Raw genomic sequence first — 21590 nt, forward strand, 5'->3', positions numbered from 1 at the left:
TTCCCATCTCTTTTCCCTTTCCACCATCTATATCTTAGTGCTCCCTCTGTATTCATTCTTCTTTCCCTGGCACACCCAACATGGTGCACCTTACCCCGGTATTATGGTTGTGGAGGTGGTGGTTGTGTTTGCCATACTTCTTGCATTGGCTTAAAATGAACGTATAAAAACCAGGAAGGCATCTGCAGAAAAATAGAACCAGTACCTGTAACAACCCAATCTATTCTATGCTTGGATTTCCCAAAACGTAAATGATAAAATGTAATTGGTGGAGGGGGGCAGTGTATGACCTTACTCCAGTATTGGCCCGTTAGCACTTATAGAAAAGAGTGCAGTCCTGGATATGTAGAAGTAATAATAATATACATCTGTATTCATCTTACTGGTAAAAACTATCAAAGTAAGTTGGTTCCATACCTTTAACTTGTGCACACTGAGGGGTTTTCTTTGTTCCTTGGCTAACTAAACCAAAGGCATACATCCAATTTGCGGGATGCCAAAATCACATTTTATTGACTTTCCGAACCATTGAATTAAGTCTAAAGTACTTTGTAGGGTGTCAAGGAAGGGCAGTGTTACCAATTTTGCAAATGATCCCAGCTGATATGGTTACATTACTGACCTACCATGCCTTGATTTACACGGTGTCTCTGGGTTAAAGTCGCCATCTTGGTAGAGGCAGGGCTTTGCTTCCTCATGTCAGAGCCTTCAGCAAGGAGAACAGTGAGCAATACAATACTGATGTCACTGATGCCTCCTGAGATCGGCAGTCTGGGACAGCAGAGCCTGAGATTTCACACTGCAGATATACAACTATGACACTGTAGGAGTGCCTAGGTACCTCACATACTAGGAGGTGAAATGATCAGGAGGAATTCAAGACGAGAAGGGTTGTTTTCAGTACATTGCTTGGGCACTATTAGCATTTTCAGATATTCCCTAAAATTAATTTCCACTCTATTCATAAAAAAAAAATATAAATTATGTTTTGCTTGCATATCTGTGTTTTAACTGTTTATGCTTTTTTTTTATTCAATTGTTTTTTTTTTTCCTTTTTTTACTGCTTCATTTGTTTTTTGTCTGTCCATCCTTGACTTTGCTTTTCTTTGTCATATTTCACCATTTCTCTGATCATTTTGTGCTGTACTTACCCCAGATGGGTTTTTTTAAGGTTGTTCTTATTTGTTATGTAGTTTTTGCTGTTCAGGAGTCTGAGGTCTGAATTAGATGATATTTCCACCATACTCTGCTGAAAATTGGATTATGTGTTCATAATGTAAGTGGATAATACCAGCACCTTGGTGGCTCCGGAGTTGGGGTTTCATTAGCATTTGCTATTAGGAGATAATGTGACTCCCTGGAAGACCTGAGTTGTAGGATTTTCCTAAATTGGTTGGTGATGATTTATAATTGTCTATAGATGGTTAGGTTTGTGTGGGATCACGTGTGCCGTGAAAGTTGAGATGTGAGCGCTTTACCTGTAGTGCAGGTTCAACTCTGCTGCTGTGAATGGTGCTTTTGTTATAGGAGGAGGATTGTGTAATTGTTACAGTGCAGAGGTGTTTCTGATGAATACAGGCTTGTTCACACTAGTGAATCCAGAGACTCTAATGCTGAATTTTAGCAGAATTAAAAAAAAAAAAATACCCATTCAGGTCCAGCATTAGGTCACGCCCATTCATTATGAATTAACTGCCATTACAACACAAGATATGTGCCTTGTGCATTGACTGTTGTTCCAAAGCACTGGGGTAGGATACATGCGTGTTTGCCCAATGCATAGATATTATAGGTTTCGAAATTTAATTTTTAATGCTCCGAGTGTAACTTTAGACCTGTCCTGATATCCGTTCCTTGAACTGGACTCTGAAGCTGGTAGCTTATACTGCAGTTTACATGTGTTGACCTTGACTTGCTAATAGAAGTGGGCACAGGGATGACCTCTTGGTTGTCCTGCTGTTCTTTAACTGTCCAATCTTTAAGCTGCAGATTGCTTCTTAACAGTTTGTGCGGCCATCATCATACTCCGGTCTACCATAGCTGTAGAAGCTGGTTTAGTTCCATGGCAGACATAAATTTCATAAGTGCTGTATTGTGTCTGAACAAACCTCAGCTAGGGAATTAGTGCCTTGTTGACCCATTCACACTACATCTATTGGATTGCCCAGTCCAGAAAGAAACATTGGTTAACTTGACCTTAACCTTGACTTTCTCCTCTATCTGTGTGCCAGAGGTGACCCAATGAGGCTAGCCAAATGTGGGCAAACAGGCATCTGCATGTACGTGCTGTCCATCCTCAAAGAAGGGAGTATTGAGTTCAAAAAGGCCCCTGGCTTTTTTTTCAAACTGTTGGTTTACACAGTGAACCTTTTTTATTAAAGTTCTCCAAGACTGAAGAAGACTATTCTAGGAGAACCTGGGTGGTCCAACCAATCTGAACTGGAGCTAGTTTAGAATTGGTTTGAAGAAATCCATTCCAGGTTTTCTGGATCACCCAACTTCACCTAGTCTATCTTTTCCAGTCCTAGAGAGGTTTAATAAATCATTTGTTTTTTTCAAATGAAGTTACTTTGGAATTCGTTGAACCCCATACATTTTCATAATACCCCATGGCTTGTTTCCAATGAGAAATATCCATGATGTTTTCATTCATGGGCCAGTCTGTCTTTGTTCACCTACAGTTGTCTGCGAAATGCTCACATAGATGTTTAATGTACAGCGCTGGGTAATATGTTGGCACTATATAAATCCTGTTTAATAATAATAATATTAATAATAGATGCATGATTTCAGTATTATTTACTATCCTTCCATGCTGACAAGCATAATGCAAACCTTTCTAATTGACTACACAATCCTTAATTCTCAATCAGTATAAAAGTCACCAGTAAACGTAGTCAGGTTATTTGTGCTTTTTTATTGTAAGATGCAGCATTACTTACAGAAAGTTATCACATACAAATCTGCTTATGTGGCAGAGAGCTCAGTGCTAGATGGAACTGCATTGTATATAATGGTAGCCGGTTGTCCGTGTAAAACTAGCACATCGGCATCTTGTGGATTTATAGCTGCCCCCATCTCCAGGTTATTATCTATGAGAAAGTTAAAATGACCTCTGTTAATTTTCATTACAGTCACTGGATTATTATTATTTTTTTTTTTTTATCGATCTTAAGTGTTTTATATACTTCTTATCTCAGTGTTACAGATGGCTGTTTTGTAGTCGGATGCATGCAGAAAATACTTGCTATCTTTATGAGATTGTATAGGTGAGGGATACTTTACTAACTATCGGTATAGATATTCCACTGATGAAGAGCGTGGGATATTAGTTGATCAGTGGCTGGCAGACCATGCCCTGTTACCACTTCAGAATCATCCATGTGAAAAAACCTCAACACCACCATCACAATATATGTTAGAGGTTTAAATGGCTGAAGTTGGACTTCAACTCAACTCTAGCCAAATCTTTTTTTAATGTATTTGTTAATTAGTTGTGGAAGGCTCAGAACCTCTGTTGAGTTTTAAAAATTAGATATTTGTTAACCCCTATATCCTGTTCTGTCTGACATTTCCAACCAGGGTTCCTCCAGAAGATGCCTGGGGTTCCTTCAGCATGTGGTGTTGATCTTTCATCAGATGATACTTGTATGGTTCCAAGACCAACACCTCCTGACAGAGGTTTCTGGAAATGATCTTGTGTGATTGTTTCCAGTGACAGTAAATTAACAATCTCTGTGCACACATTTGCTGTTCAGATCTATTAGGATGGGAGAGGGGAGGATGCAGCAGGAGGCACCCAGCTGCGTCCTCCTCCATAGGAAATGACAGCAGTTATCCCAGCTTGGACGTTTAGTGATCTTGCACAGAGGATCGCTAAGCAATATTGGGGGACCACTGTACACATGCTAGATTTTTGGCCAGAATGATTATGATCACAATTATCTACCATGTATAGGTAGCTTAAACATTTTACAAAATGATTTCTTTAAAAGCTCTAGAATTGAAAAACCTTTTCATAATAGTTGTTCACTTTTGGTGCAGCGATAGTATAAGTGGTGGCATTCATTCCAAAGCACCCTGCCGTTTGCACACCCCCTCCTCTCCCTGGCCAGTCAGTTGTTATCTATATCTCCTGCACATGGCCGTAGTAGCGTGCTGTATGTAGAATGTTTACTGCTGTCTGTGTACGTCGTTGTTTTTGTGACCAGGGAAAGCGGTTTTCCGTGCCATTACCCAGAACCCCTTGCAGCAATGGATGCCCTCTCTGCTGTGTGATCAGTAGGCAGTAAATGTGAATGCACTAATAATGCTCATTAAATTGGCACTGAGGTTTTCATGCTCTACTTGCCCTGCTACATTCACCAGAGCTGTGCTGGACATTATTTGTGCACTGCTTGTATACTTCCCTGAGGGGGTAACAAAAAAATATAAATGACCTTTAATTATTTCCCTGATGGCACGCAAATGGACTTCAAGCAGGAGCGTGGCAGTGCAGCTTTAGCTGTGACTATCAAAATAGTGCTCACTGAAAATGTGTGATTGCAGTTTTGCTTGCAGTACTTTCATAGGCCCGTTCTATCTAAAAGTGATGGTTTATTTATATGTGGTGTTTTATGGGATTCTCCAGCTGTGACATCCCACTGCCATGATTATGAACTCCATTCCTGTCCACCTGGGATTTTTAGGTGTCCCCCTCTAGCTGTGTTGCAGCCCCTCCTGTCACATTCTCTCTAATGTAGAATTTATAGAAAAGCAGGGGTGATGGTGGCTGCTCATATTGACTCAGACCTGAAGACTTGTGAGTGATCTCACCATGAGTGTCCATGAGATATAGGAATCTGTGGAGTGGTTTGGAATGCCACAATTTTATTTTATACACGCATGACACACAGGCATTACCAGAGGAGGTGGACAGTCACCAGGTTTAATATGTCACTGTTCCCGTGTATCAGTGAGCTCCCAACTTACCCTTGTTTGTCTTCCCCACTCCTTCCCCCTCCCCCCATCTACCTACCTATTATGTTTACGACCTTTTAATTAATTTTTTGTTCCTTTTTGTTTTATTTTTACCTATTGTTTCTGTATCTTTATCGTTTATTGGGTTTAAAAGATGGGTACTGCCACTATCTTACTGTTACCAAGAGATTTATGCAACATTATCGGATGTACCTATCATCCCGTTAGCTATGTTCATGATATGTTTCTATGTATAAGTCTGGTTATCTCTGTATATGAAAATTTTCAATAAAAACTCAGTTTAAAAAAAAAAAAAACAGAGGAGGTGGACATTGCAGGCTGAGCTTCTTTTTTAGTCAGCAGGTTGGGGGCTATTTTATACCGCAAAGTATTTTTCCAGAAGTTAGGCTTGGAAGATTAGGCTTCCATCTTTCAAAACAAGTTGCCTAGAGCTTTGAGACAGCTGGACCTGGACGTGTTTCTGGTTAGGAGCTGTTCTAAGGTCCTAAAAGATGGTGGGGATCATTTCTCAACAAGGGTCTTTCAGAAGTTGTTAGGAGTTCCTTGATCAATGTGCAGTTTGTGCCTCTCAGGTTTAACTGACACAAATTATTTTTTTGGCTATCTGTAAGGGTGACATTTTTCCCATTGACCAGCAATGTAAGAACCATTCGTCTCATTGACACCCACACTAATGTACTGTAAGCCGTCAAAATAATAATTATAAAAGTGGTTGCCTAAAGACCTAAAAATTGTTCCCCCATGTTAAAAAGGTCTTGAAGGTCTGATGTAGCTGGTCACTCTTCCATGGTCTATCCTTCTAATGAAGCCATGCTTGCCTAAAAACCGTATAAATACATGTAGACCTCCATTATCAACGTCATTCTCCCTCATCCTCCTTAACTTTATGCTCATCCCTACATTATAGGTGCACCTTCATAGAATGTATAAACTACGACAGGACCCTAAAGCTTTGACCTCATATCTTTTTGTTTTTCCTTCATGCTTGACAGAACACACGTCTCAGATGTTTTTGTGCGTAACACTTGGCATTCTGTGTTTGCCCCTGGCTGCTTTTTGTTGGCCACGTGTACGTACAGTATAATTGTGTGCACCCTGCACAGGTCTCTGCTCCGCATATAGTCTACCAAATAATGGGCTGGAGGCACTTGTCAGCTGTGACCTTTCCTACGTCGAAATTCTCTGCATGTTAACAATGTTCATATTATTATGTAATGGCTGTCACACCTACAGAAGTCTAATATTAAGGGAAAACTGTACTGAGAAAATCTGGCTAAAAATTTGAATTGGCTATGGTGGTGATCTAAAGGCTTCAATACTCCAAGGCAGCAAGTTTTTTTTTCAGTACACGTTCATATAACAAAAAAGAATGGAAAGAAATAGGGAATTTTAGAAAATATAACCTTTGTTTTTATGAGTATGCTTTTGTCACAATTAGGAAGTAAAGCGGAACTAAACTTTAATAAGAAAAGATTGTGAGCAGGTAGATTAATTATTGAGAAGGGACTGGTGATGTTCCTTCTGCAGTACAACATACCTGCCTGTCTGTCTACAATCTGTTCTTCAAGGCATGCTGGTATCCTGGCAGACACCTGCATGCCAGGGATAAAGAAGTGCCCATATGCCGGAGTTATGCCTTTCTGCCTGGCCAATGAAGATGGCAAAAGATCCGGAACACAGGGGAAGACCTGGTGAAGATGGTGGCACCAGCAACTGAGCAAGGACAGGTGAATGTAGTTACAAATATTACAATTGGGCAGGTAAAATCATCAAAGTAAGTCTTTAGTACACTTGATCTGAGAAGATTGCTTACTTTAGCTGTACCCTTTTTAGTTTATACTAGATGTATGGTTCTTGAGCTCCCCACTTTAAAAAATTGGCATAAGGCAATGTCCCTTTTGCAGTAAGTATTCCTAAAATCTGTCAAAATTCACTGAGCTGCGTTGCTGCCAGGGATAGCTGGCAAGCCCGGGTGCCCTTGAGGGTGACGGGACTGAATATACACCCACGCAGCGCCTCGACAGAACGGGGACAGGCGAGTAAGCCCAGGATTTTGTTCCACTTAAAGTTGAACTCTGGCATAAGCAAATAATGTCTAAATACCAAAAGCTTCTTATTTACATCTTGTTGTGCTTTGGGTATTTTTTCAGATTTGTGCCGTAATACAGTGAAAAATTTTACATCTGTGCAGGAGTTTCCTGTAATAAGGACCAGTCACCTCTTCTCTTTCTAAGTGTGCATGGTTTTTGGTCTTGTATCCGCCCCCTCTTGTTGTAGGCAGACTTGCAATAAAGACCGTTCACTGCTTCTCTCCCTAAATGTGCAGGCTGTCTGGTCTTGTATCCGCCCCCTTTTGTTGTAGGTAGAACTGTTAGGTTAGCAAGCCAGCCCCTTGTGGCCCATAATCATCTCAAAAATTGCTCCTTTTAGTTTACATTTTTAAGTTCCCCATTGAGAGAATTTTCCAAGGACATTGGAGAAGATTTTTCAAGGTATTTTCAGACATGTGCATGTAATTTCTGTAGCTGTATTTCCAGGTGGCAGTATATTTCTAAGCTTTATTAATGCAGCACACAGAGTTCAGACAGATGATTCAGCAGTGGCAGGTGAATGTGGTATGTTTGGACTCATTGCCTTGTGTTACCATGTTGACTTTGTCTACTTTTTTTTCCATTTGCCATCAATATCCTCTTTATAAAAACAAGTGTATATGACTCAGTCAAACGTCATTCCATTTTTTTTAATTTAGCACTCATAATTAAATCAATCACAATTAATAGAGCGGTAGGGAGGGGAAAGGCAGACAAACCGGCAGATGTAAGCGAAGGCCTGACGTGACCCTCCTATTACACCCCCACTATCAGATTTGTGTTGGCAGCATCTCCGCTCACAGCCTGGGAAGAGTGACTCTTGTTTGTGTGCTGTATTTAATAAGCGTGTCTTTTAGGTTTATTATTAAGCCGACAAAGACTGGGAAACTTGGACCGAAATCAGAACCGCGTCTGAGCGCCTGCTATCCTCCTGTATTAGACTTTTAACTCACTTTATTGTATTAAACGTTATTTGCAATCTACTATATAAATATTGTGTGCGGTACTGACTGCGTAGGACTTAAAGGTCATCTCTGGGCAAATATTAACAACCCCCACCCCCGATCATGCACACTTTTATTTTTTTTCGTACCTTGCCAGTAAAAGGTATACTTATCTAAACTATCCACGTCCTTTTTGGGTAGCAGGTAATTCAGAGCTTCATGTTTCTGCATTGACTAATCCCCAGCACTACCTTGGCATCACTGCTGCAGGCAGTGTTTCTGGATCCAGGGAGGACCTTACTGATGGTCAGCCAGTGTCCAGGATCTAGAAAATGACCCCTCCTCCTCGGAACTGGAGCAATATATGACCACAGATTTAGCTGAATAAATAGTGCCAGTTGAGGGGGTAGGTGTAAGCCTGCATCCTCAAGGAACCCACTTAGTGGTTAGCACCAGGATTTTGGGGTCCTGGTTTGAACTGTAAGGCTGCGTACACACATTCAATAGTTGTCGTTGGAAACAAACGACTAATGACCGTTTGTCCGAACGTTAATTGTTAACAGAAAGTGCACTCGATGCCGGCCGGAAATGAACGACCGTCCCGGCAGGTCTGATTGGGTGATGATTGTTCGCAATCTATTGTGTGTACGGTCGTTCAGTGATTGTGGATGTTTCTGCAGTACACTTTCTCATTTACATGTCACTTCCTGCATCGTTCAAACGATCGTATCTAGCAAGCTTACATTATTGGTGGATTATATTTGAATGATCGTATCGTTACAGCATGTACAGAATTGTGGACTATACAATCGTTCAAAATAATAGTGCATAATTGTTGATCTGTTGCTAGTCGTTCGTTTTCTAGTGACAATTATTGCACGTGTGTACCTAGCTGAACTTTTTTAGATTCTGCCTATCTGTCTGTCCTAGATACCAATATGACCAGGATAAAAAGAAAGGGAAAATGAAATTTAGTTTTCACCAAAAATGAGTATAGCATACAAATCTTCCAGTGGGGACGGAAAGGGCTATTTCAGGCTCAACTTTCCTGTTTAAGGGAATGGGAGAGGTTGGAAAACATTTGGTTGCATGCAGCTGCTGCAAGTCCCCTTTAACTGAAGTTGTTTGACAATTTGTGCCAATTTGATTCCAAACGGTATGGTTTGCTACTCCTGGGCGCATACTAGCAGCAGTTTGCTGTGGGCCCGAGAGCTGCCAGCCATGTAGTTTCACACCCCAGGTGTGAAAGGACCCTAAAAGAGAGATTTCTCTCATTTTGTTTGTGTATATCCTGACACGCATGAATGTAGCATGATATTAACATGTCTGCACTGAGGAACTTTTTCCTGTTCAAGCTTTTTTTTTTTTTTTATCAAGCTAATTTTTACTATTGATGCCCACAAAGCATTAATGTGACATTAACTAAGCAGGGAGTATTGAAAAGGTTAATAATGACTGGGAAGAAGGTCATGTATTCTCATCTGTTATTCAGACAAGACCAAGGCCAGGTGTTCCAGGTTTTCTTTTTCTTATGTTTGTTTAATAAAGAGCATAAGGGTCATTGTTAGTATGGTAAGGGCCATGTTGGAGGATCTACTACATATTATCTGGGAAGACAGACAGATATATATCAGTGTTAACAGTTAATAGTGGTCATTAATTACTTTTATCTTCCAACCATTGATCAGTCATTAATATTTAATTGAATGGTTCACTTTAAAAGGAACACTAGGGGCTTCTTTGTGAGCAGGGCCTTGGCTTCGGCCTAGGAGGTTACCATGACAATCTCAGCACCACTAAATTCCCCCCTCAGGTTATGTAGCTTTATCATTACAGGCCTTTGCAATATCCATGCTTCAGATGTTTGTGATTTCCCTTGATAAAACAAAGAAAATTCTACACAGAAACGTATTGTTCCCTCCTGGATCCATGAACACTGTAGGAACCTTAGGTAGAAGCAACTTCACAACTCAATAAAAGTGTGTCATAGCATGTTATTATGAGTTACCATTTATTCCAGTTGACTTTCTTAAAGTTCAAAAAAATAGTGCAGGGATCATGATTGGTTTTTCAACCCTTTACACCTAATTAGCACTGTGGATCCCCCACCGATCAAAGGAAACCCATTGGTGCAGATTGGCGGTGGAAACCCATTGAAAATCATTGGGTTTGTAAGAGCTTCCAAAAACATAACTAACAGCTCCAAGCAGTGGTGGCGTAAGAAATGGTTTGCTTCTCTTTTCTCCATTTATTGTAATAATGAATGGTAAAATGCACCAAAATGTATGGCAAACTATGTAGTGCAATGTGACGTGATGCCATTCGCTTTTAATGGAATTCTAATGCATTTATACAACAGCGGGCACTGCTACTTATCACAAGGTCTGTGCTATGTGTGACGGCGTGCTCTATATGAATAATTGGTGTGTTGGGTTGCATTTTGGAGCATTAGCATCCTGTTCATAATCAGTGGCCTGTTATGATGCAATGCACTTCAATATGCTACCCAGAAATGTTTTCAAGATGGGTGGGAAGAAGCTGTAGGTGGGTGGTGGTCCATGTATTGTGACCCAACTTTACAATAACCACCCAAAAACAACCAGGTGTTTACTGAAAAGCGCCAGGTGATGCGCTCAGCTAAAAGGGGTTGGGGGCAACACTGCAATTGTTCAGTAATATTAGACATTGTGTGAACAGACATCTAACTTATCTTGCAGGGCAATGTACTGCAGCACACGTTATTGGTGGAAATGGACTCTTTTAAAAACAGTGGATTACAGTGCACGTGTTGTAATATAATCCTTTGTAAAAATAGATTTTTGCTTACACGTGATTAGTTAATTCAAGTAAACGCACTTTAATCTTGTTAACCAAGCTGTGGGAATATTCAGTTTGCAATGTGAACACTCCCTTAAGGCTACGTACACATGTGCAATAATTATTGTTAGAAAACGATTAACAACCGATCAATGATTATTTTGAACTACCGTATAGTGCACAATTCTGTACATAATGTTATGAAATGATCATTCAAATACAATCTACCAAAAATGTACACACAGTAGATGAGATCCTTTGAACGATGCAGGAAGTGACGTGTACCGAAGAACAATCCACGATCTCTGAACGACTGCACACACAATAGTTAGTGACAGATCATCGCCCAATCAGATCCGCCGGGGCGGTCGTAGGTTTCCAGCAACATTCCTTGTCATCGTTCATTGTCGTCGTTGGCTAGTCCACTGTGCACTTTTTTTGTTAACGATTATCGGACAATCGTTCGTTAGACGCTGGTTTCAAACGATAATTATTGCACGTGTGTACATAGTCCTCTCTATGGTAAAAAAAAAATTGAACCGTTTTTGCAACCCAGTGCTTTATATGTATAGTACATTGGCAGCAATGCATTGTCAGGACTTTTGCATTGGGGTGGGCCATTCTGTATGAATGGAATTGCAGCCCGCTGCTAACGCAAAGCATGTTGCATTACCACAGGTATAAATCTTGCCTAAATACATCATCCTCCATGTCTCTTTACAATTTCGGTCTCGCCAATAAACTGCCAGACATTCTGAGACTTGTGGTTCAATAAAACCCCCCCAGGCTGTTTTTTCCCCTTTAACAGTGAGCAGATTTTGCTTCCATTGTGTATAATTCCAGTTCTTTCCCAGCTGTTAATAAAAGCCACCCATCCCCACTTTTGTGTGTAAGGGAAATGGATGCTCTTAAATTGAAGAGCAGAAGCATAGAAGTTCCAGATGAGGGACATCTGAGTACAAAAGCCCCCCCACCCCTATGTGTGCAATGGTAATTACAACGTGTATAACACAGTACAGGTGTGGGCCATAAAGAGCCCATGTACAAAGGCTTAGGCTGCCATAACATGTGCCTATGTGATTTACATACTTCCCACCAGCAAGGCAGATGTCGTCCTGCTTACCTAGAAAATAAGTTATCCCATCCCTTACGCTATAGTTCATTCTGTATTTCATACACGTGCACAGATCTAGCTGTAGGCAGCAATGACTTTCTAGCTTTAGAAGTGCCCAACTGTGAAAGCAAAACTCCAGTGTCATTGAGCTAAAACAGCCCCTCCAGGTCCACCAAGTGTATACATTGCAAGGATTTTAGCAAACTTTATTGCAAATCCATATTTGCTTCTGTTCTCTAAATATTTAAATTGGAATGGCGGTGCACGTGCCAGTAGTGTTTCGCGGGCTCTTGCTTTATTGCAATCACATATATAATCACAATACCAGTGCCAGTGAAACAGTTAAAAAAAAAATTATGCACTCTTGGTTTCTGTTTATTAGTAAAATATCTACTCTAGGTATAAAGCTTCTATTGTGGTTAACCTGAGGTGTTGTTTGCCAAAAATTTGACCTTGGGCTCTCTACAAACAGCGTAAGGGTTCTCTCTTAGACCCAAAATGAAAAACTAAGCAATTTTTTTGCTGCCGTGCACCATGGGCAACCACATTTGCATTCGGCTATGGCACAAATCTTCAAAAAACAATGATGCGGCCAAAGCAACGGGAACCACAACATGATCTGCTATTGCCAGGTGCAAAAAATGATTCCCAACCTCTCCCCATTTACTTGGTTTTGAAATTAACTAAGCAATTTAGGTCCAGGAGAGAGGAGCTTGTACAGCTGTGCAAATTAAGGCTGGAGTTCAGTGTCAATTCATTAGTCATTAACTTTTTTTGGTTGAAGGTTTTCCTGCAGCATGGTAGTTCTCTTTGCCTTTTATAGCTTTTGAAACCCAATGAGATTCATATAGATTTAAGGCTTGATGTTGGGTACACCAGATCTGCACTAATAAACATAGGATTCTAAAAGGTTAGATATACATTAACTTTTTTCTATCCTAAATTACTTTTTCATTTCCATCTGCATCACAGAGCGTTATTTGACACTTCCAGAAGATGGGGTGGGGCTATGCTAAAGAACTGACTTTTCCTAGAGCACTTAATTTTTTTTTAATAAGTTCAAAGGTACCTTGCAGTTCAATAAAATGTAACTTATGAAAAGGAAAACACTGCAAGTAAGCATTTAATATATTTTATTTATGTTCTTTTAAGTTGGCAACAGTGTTTGCCTAAAATCCGTTGTAATGTGTGTGTTTACATATAGTTTTAGAGTTTACAATTTAAACTCATGGCAGGTTCAAAGTTAGTCTCTACAACCCTTTGTTCTAGAGAAATCTTCCCTTCCTTGACCAAGCTAATAGCTCAGTATTTCCTTTAAAGCCATTTTTGTAGGTCTGGTTCATTGTTATTCTTGAACAATGGTAGATATATTAAAAATATGAATGGAAGGAAGGCAGTGTCATCTGTTGCATGGAAGAAAGGTTTAAATAAACAAACTGAGGATACCATGAAAGATAGAAGAGGTGGCGGGTCAGCTGACAGAGGGCCTTAGCACAACAAGTGTGACCTCCCTGACCTGCACACAATAACATTGCAGCCTAATTGCCTTGGTTCCTTGCAGACTAAACTTTTACAATTCCTAAGGGAATGAGAGAATAAGTGTGGTGGTCTTGACTTCAAAGAATCTCTGGCACCCCATAAACAACACGTGTTTATAGTGAAGTGAATGCTGAGCTTATGCCTTGTATCTGCTTACATGCTTGTATTTATTTATTTGAAATAATTCTGACATTAGAATCCATCTCGTTTGATTTTTAAGTTTTAGTCTCCTTTGGCAATATCTTTACTTCTTCACTTCCGAAAAGTGCTAGGAAAAAAAAATTACCAATTTTAGGATTGTATTCTAAAATTCTGAGATAATATCTTGGTGCAATATGTTTTTTTGTTCTAACCTTCTGAGATATTAAGCCTGATTTCTTAAAGCTCTCTGAGACTGGAGAAAAATAGATTATGATGGGAGAAGCTGTGTGATCCAGAAAATCTAGACCAGATTTCTACAAAAATCATTTGCTGTTGGCAAATGCTTTAAATCCTCAACTGGATTATTCCAGGTTCGTCCATGATGATAGTCCATTCTCTTCAGTCTTGGAAAGCTTTGATAAATCAGACTCCTTGTCTTAGAAATTTGACAATCTGTCTAAAAATTCTGTTATTGCAGAGTGCTTTTTAAAATGTGACCTCAGAAATCTGATGTAATATCTGACGTTTTGTCTTGGAGTTCTGTGAGGTATATTCCCAGAATTCTAACCTATGTCAGAGTACTTTGCATTTTTATATTCTTACTTAAGCCTCCTTCAGATGGTAGATTTTAATGTCCCCTCCCCATGATTAAGTGAAAATTTGGCATTTGTACAACTGTTCCATAACATTGTTTAGAGATCCGCCATGCTGGATTGCCAAATGGCAGACTCTGAATATTGCTACTGTTGGGGAGGACGCAATGGGGAACCATCCACATGTTGTCCTCCCTCCCTTCTCCATAGAACAGCACTGTGTTTACAACGCTCATGTGTTCTATTGCTTGAAAAGCAAGGTATTATTTTTTATTATAGATTGTTCTCATTTTAAAGTTAACCCCAGCTTTGCCCATGCCAGGAGACCTACAGATTTATTGTGTTACTGTCCTTTTTAGCAACACGTACTCCATTCAACAATGGGGAACAATGACAAACAGCCCAGTGTATGATCAGATTGGATCTCCAATCAGAGCTTACACCAGGCTTATTGTCTCTATGTAGTTGATGAATAGAATGGTATGGGATCAAAGCTAAGGTGATTATGTGTTTCTTGCAGACCAGGCTTCAAAGAGGCTCTGTCAGTCAAAGTATACTGAAAGCTGCTAATGGGTATCAAGTCCAGGAGTGCAAAGGACCAGGATCTTCAAATTCCCCCTGGAAAATGACTATAATTACCATGACCATGTAAACAAAATCTACTGAAGTCTTCCAAAAATATTAGGACCTTGATAGTTGAGAAGAACCCAACCAATATGAAAATGCATTTTCCTTATGTAGTAATAATCACAAAGCCTTGGTAGCATAAAAAAAATTTAACGACGAGGCCTTGTCTGATCAGGCATACCACTAAGACCAATAAATTGGAGACCATGTTTTGAAAATATATCTCTACCTAGCTTCTGGACCTCCTAGGTGCTCTGTAATGAAAATTAGATTCTCAATGAACTAAGGCATGTCTGCTTTTTGGGTCTCTCCATTAGTTATAATGGCCAGTCATCACCAGTAGTAAAATGCATGAGATGGACAGGGTTGAAGTTCAACTTTCTGCATTGGAGATGAAATCTATATATTATTGCTGCCAGGGAGCACCTATCATGACCTACTTTTACAATGTGCCTCCACTTTATTAGGCCTCCAGACACAACAGAACTTTGTATGTAAACTTTATGCAGCTGATATTTGCATATTAGAGGTTGTTTACGTAAATAAAGGATTATCTTGTGATTGTTAAGTTATATAGCACTATTGTCCTCAATGTTACGTCATCTTCCTTCTTCTTTTATTTTTTTCGCCTTCGTGCCCCCTCTCGTTTTTTTGTCTCCTTCTATTCTCTCTTTTTTCAGCTCCCCTCCACATCCCATTCATACCCTTTGTCTCTTCCCCTACTTTATTTGTTATATTTTATATATTTATGTCCCCACCCATGCGGATCCCTTTCCCTTCTCCTTTTGTTCTTATGATTTCTCTCCCCTTTTGCACACCCTCCTCCCTACAAACTGTTTCTCTCTTCTCTTTTGTATGCTGTGTCCCCTCTAGTGTCCTATCCTCCTCTTGCTTTCTCCACTGTTCCTTGTGCATTTTGCCCCTAAATCCTACCACATACTCCCCTATCCCGTGCATTCTGCCTTGCTCCCTCTTCACCTTTTGCATTCTTTTTTTCTCTTTCTCATTCTCCCATGTCTGCTCTGTTTACTGTGCTAACTGTAGAGAGGAACGTGTGCAGCGGGCCATAGTAAAATATTAGACAGCATACCACTGCTTGCGGACAGACTGTAATCGTAATTATTCTCAAGCTGTCCTGTTAGCAGGTTATGATATACCCGTACTACACGTATATGCTATAAACACACACAGATGCATTTACCAGGAAAATGTCAGAAGGTTTTTGCATTGCTTGTGCTAAGTGTTTCCAATACAATTACTGTTTGTGTGTGACATTTAGGCAGAAAATGTCAACTCGCTCATTTGCCTCCTATGTTTAATGTTAAAATATTAGTATTATCGACAAGCTCAAGAAAGACCAGCTGTGATGTACTATCTGATGGATCCCAAACTGGGCTGGCTGGATCCTGGATGTGCTTTTGCTTTTCTTGGTCGTAATAGAAGTAGTCTAAACCATTGCAGATAAAATTCTGAAGTCATATATTGCCATTGGCAGGGATGTAGTATGTTTTTCTAATGTGCAACTTCACAGGGATATTCTGTTCTTGTTGATGACCCTTCAAAAAGCAGAACTTCCGATGATGTGTTTGCTGAACTTTACATATCGACTGGAAATTTAAAGAGGAACTAAAGTTCCATTTTTACGAATTTGGGATCAGACAGAGCTTTATTGCAGAACGGGACAGGTGATTCCCTCTGCTGCAATAAGCATTCTTACCTGTCTGATTAATCAAAATCATGAGCTACTGAGGCAATGCTAACCTAGATATAGCTGCCAATTTCCTGCGTGCACATCAAGGCTGCTGGTCCTGATGTACTTCTGTTTGGGAATAACAAAGAGGTTCGGCTCCTGCAGAGTTATTGTGAATGAACGCTTCGTGACGAGACAAATGCTTTTGACTTGGGCCTTTTCAGAGAATTCTAAGTCCTGTGTGCTAAATAGAGGGCAGAGTTTTTAAATTTTCTTTTCTTTGCAGAATAGAGACAAATTCTGCAATGATTTACAGTGTATATTGGCAGTTCTTATCCCAAAGAAGCCTACTGTCCCGATAGGACACATGCACCAGGGTCCAATTGCAGAAGAAAGCTAATGAACCCGATGATATGGGTTATCATTATGGGTATTGGATTTTTTTTAAACACCTGTCCGGTAAAAATGGGATTTGCCAATTTTATTTTTAGAGATGAGGCCAATTTTTATTTCTTGCAAACTTATACAAACCACACTATGCTTTGCTAACAGTTATAAGCTGAAATCATCCCAGTTAAATTGATTATGAAATTTGATATAGGGGCTCTCAGCTAATGCTGATTTCCAATGGTGTTCAAAAGAATTTAGGAACGTCATTAGGGTCTGTTCAGAAGCCATTCAGCAGCTCTTTTGTATAGGGCAGCCAGCTAAACAGCATTGTGTGCCTTGTGACTTCTTTGCACATAATACTCCTAAAGACAACCTGTCTTGTAGAAAACATGGAACAGCCAATACTGGTTGCTTGTCTGCCATGTACACCCTCATAGTTTAGCATGGGAAAAGTATGTAACTTGGAATTTCTAACATTTTTCGGTCACTATTGTGATAGGGGCAGGACAACAACCAAACACCTATCATTTTTTAGGAGGTCAGGAATGGTAGATTACATATTTTAGTCATTACAGGTTTACTTTAATGTGAATCTGTGGTGGGGGGAAAAATGTATCTGGCATTGCTGATCTTGTTCTGACTATTTTGTCTGGGTGTGGCGGTGACCCTCTTACTCTGAATCACCCATCAGGAACTGTGCAGATCAGGAGGGTCAGACAACAGTCATTCCTTATCTCCAGATTTGTGATCCAGATTAATGAAGCATGAGAAGAATTATTATTATATACACAGCACATTTGCCATATATATAATCCCTTAGAGGAGCTCACAATTTAACGTCCCAACCATAGACTAAAGATAGTTTGGAGGAAGCCTAATAACCTACCATTATACTTTGTGGGACGAAGATGGAAACCAAAATGCTTGGAGGAAACCACAAACTTGGGGAGATCTTTGCCAGGACCCAAACCTGGTACCCTTGTGCTGCACAGCGAAAGTGCTAGCCCCTTATTCACTTTGCAAGGAGTTTGCATGACCATGGAGGGATCAGCAATATCATCCTCTGTTTTGTTGTGGTGTTTATGCAGTCTCCAAAGAGAAGTCTCTGAGCATTGACCTTCAGGACACTTGGATAACAAAATTGTGCTGTTTTACTGTTGCATTGCACATGCTTACCAAAGAGGTAAAATTCTCAGTTTAAAAGCTTGCAATTTAACTTGGTGTTCTTCCTCTGCAGGACCACAGTAGTGGCAGCTGCTGCCTTTCTGGATGCCTTCCAAAAAGTGGCTGACATGGCAACCAACACAAGGGGTAAGGACAAGTGCTCCAAGCAAATTTGACTGTTAACACTTTAGTACAATGCTCAAATAAAATGATTTCTGATTCATATGTAAAATGGACTGAATTTTCAGCTAGGTGGTTGTTTGTGATCCTATTTCACTAGGGAGTGTCATGTAGTTTTTACTTTTACTCCTTAAAATGCAACCTAACTTACATACATCAAAGTTAGTAAGTGTAGTTAAGTGTTTAGGAGGTAATGAGGTCCATGATATTTTTTACCCGGCGTCAGAGTTTAAGCTGATTCACATTCTTCCATATTAAAAATGTTTTTAAGCCTATTTTTAATATACATATTCTGGTTGTGATTTATGTATGTATTTTTAGGGTAAGGGTTTTTGTGTGGCAAAAATGGCACCTTTTAAAAAGAAAAGAGCATGAAGAGAACAGTGTTATTTCCAAGAAGAGAACCGTGGCACTTGTGCAAAAATTTCATCATTCATATTCATGTTAATTTGTTATGCAGCCAAACTAAAAATGTCTAACTAAAAATTTCACTTGCTGCAGATAAGTTTTCAATTGCCTTCCTTTTGGGGATTTTGGCAGTAGAAGCTCCTAATTGATCACAAGGTTGCCTTTTGTACATAAATATTAAACCTTAAGAATTTCATTTTTTTTTAATGCACTCATATGTTTTTAGCTTCTGTTCCATTAAGTGGTCGCAAAAGATGTTCCTAGAAGGCAGACCGTGTGTTGTTGACTAGACTTTGAGCCGCCTAAAAATATTAGCAACCAACCATGTGTGCACAACATGGCTGCTGAATGATCCTACACAAGATCCCTTTACAAATATGCTAGGTTGTGTTGAGTGACACGCTAGCCACTGGATTGTCTTTTAAGAAGGAACATTAGTATTTGGTGGGGAATGTCTGTCCTGAATGATAAGCAATTTTCCCAAATATAGCATAACCAAGGAGCATTCTCTAGGCCTGTGGTGGTTCCTAAAAACTTGAACAGTCCTTGATCCTACTGTATATATCTACTTGTGTTTACAATTGTCTTTAGGAAGGTGGTAGACTTTAAATCAATTTAAAGGTAAATCTTGTTTAAAATAATCTCTTCTCCCTGAGCCCCTAGCAGTTTCATTCACTGGCACTGTGGATTGCAACTACAATCAACCCGCCCGCTAAATGTGGCTGTAAGAGATTAAATCTTAAAGTAAACCAAGCTCTACACAATCATGGCAAGGTTTTGTTAAATGTTTATTTTCTTTACCTGAGGAACTAAATCAGATAGCGTGATACATTAGAGCTTTGGCAGTAGCCAGAGGCTGTCTGCCTGTACCTGCTAGTCCATTGTTATTGTAGAAATGACCCTGTGGTCAGCACATGGTCCTTTGGGATGATTGTGCTTATATCAGCAATGAGCCTGGGATAGAGAAGTGACTGGATAGTGTCAGCATGTGAAAGGTAGAGTGTAAAACCCTGCAAACTTCCAGAAGACTCTGGGGCTTCACACAGGGTTATCATGATATCAACCATTGTTTTTCCTGTCTGTTTACAAGACAGATCTAGAGCACTGGCTCAACCTAAACAGTTGATCTTGAAGATGGAGCAAGATAAAGCTCTGTAGTTTAGTTCAGCGGTCACCAACCACGAGAATGTTTGGACATTATTTGCAATTTTTATGTTTAATAATAAAACAAAAAAATATTTTATTAAATTCTGTTATTCTGAATGACAATGTTGGCCTTTATATTGCACTTAATTCACAAACTGTACTAGAAACGGGGAAAAAAAGGAAGGCGCAGAGTGACGTCAGTGTAGTCCTAAATTGTATCAGACCGAGCCGTACGCTTCAGTATTGTTTCCACCATTACAACACTCACCCTGCTCCGCCAATACGGATCTCATCCGATTTTCTTTGTTTATTTCTCAGATGCTCTTTTAGTTAAGTATGACCGTAACTGTGTATTTTCTTTAGGTGTTATATTTAATAGCATCAAATAGTTTGACTTTATTAACTCATTTCTTGTTTGGTCTTCGATTGAAATGAAATAAACCCATAATCAGTGAGAAAAAGCAAACAAATATTTTGCATTTTTTTAGTAATACCAAAGATAATGCAACTAATGATAATAGTAACAATAGTAATACTTCACTTAACCGTGAGCCTCCACAGTCCTTGTCAGGCACCATTAGGAAGATCATTATTTTACAAATGCATTTATGTTTTTAAAAAAATTCATATTGATGGTCCACCGGATTTAAATTTAAGATTTTTGTGGTCCGTGATATGGCGGAAGAGTTGCTAGGTTGCATCCCTATTATCAAATAATGGCAAGTATTGTCCAACATTACCTAGAGAAGTAACCTTCTCAGTTAAAATATATATTTGCTTTAGAGCCACTACAGTCCAACAGAGGCATAATTACTATTTCTCCCTGAGACAGAAAAAACTTGGAGACCCAATTCTTTTTTTGGCATGCGTTTGAGCCTAAATGCAACAAAAGCCTGTGTTTGACCTTTTCTGTCTGCAATGCTGATGCGTCTTATTTGGCCCTGGAAAGTCCAAGAACAAGTTGACAAAAGCAAGTCAAATGAAGGGTTAATATTGGATGAAGTAACTTTCTGACCTGAATTTAATGCAGAAAAAAAGTTGTTGGAATAAAGCAGTTGAGTCTAAAATACAGCAAAAGCGTGATGCCCAAAGCAGGTGAAATGGAAGGTTAGTATTGCACTATTGAAATATGTTGTTACTTGGAAGTGTCACTACACAATGTATAGGCAGATATTTGGGTATTTACATCAATTATAAAGCCTCTGTTTATTCATTTGCGAATAGTCAAATAGGGGCTGATGTATGAAAAGTTCTCTATGTATAAATTCTTGCTTTGCATAGCGAGCAGTCAGCTCCTAACGGCACGACAATCAACCAATGATTCCAACATTTTTGTCTGTCTGCAGAATTGTGGCTTCCATAAAGGCAGATTTTGTAAAACGCAGATTTTCAGCCAATCGGGCTCTCTCTGTAATTCTGCATCAAGAGTCATAAATCATTACAGGACAAATTCCATAAATCTGTACGGTCTGTAGGTGATGGTGCATTTTAATTCCGCATTTAATGGCTATCCGCAGCCTATCAATTATCCGGTGTTGGGTGTAGGTGTTGGAAAAATTGGCTTTTTATACAGTTCGCTTTTAATTAGCACAGCTTTATAAAAAGCTTCTGATATGCCTGTGTCAGGCTTGCTTGTCCTGTTCCATTTTTTATTTTTCCCCACTCCCCCTCCACTTTGAAGGTCAGGTATTAAAGCTCATTTTAGCATTCGTGTCAGACCTGAATTAGTGCTGCTTTGATGCTCCTCGCCGAGGGTTTCACCAATGT

At 39.6% G+C, this 21590-nt stretch overlaps 1 protein-coding gene across 2 annotated transcripts in view; it reads left to right on the plus strand.

Annotated features, from left to right (window-relative positions):
• The window catches only part of MTSS1 (MTSS I-BAR domain containing 1), a gene marked incomplete in the record, with an annotated part of 108556 nt that overhangs the window by 5366 nt on the left and 81600 nt on the right, over nucleotides 1–21590 (plus strand). For both annotated transcript variants that reach the window (XM_072410657.1, XM_072410658.1), the window contains 1 exon segment: nucleotides 18163–18236. In XM_072410657.1, coding sequence (XP_072266758.1) covers nucleotides 18163–18236 — 74 coding nt within the window.

The sequence above is a fragment of the Pyxicephalus adspersus genome, chromosome 5 (assembly GCF_032062135.1).
Source record: "Pyxicephalus adspersus chromosome 5, UCB_Pads_2.0, whole genome shotgun sequence".
NCBI lineage: Eukaryota > Metazoa > Chordata > Amphibia > Anura > Pyxicephalidae > Pyxicephalus > Pyxicephalus adspersus.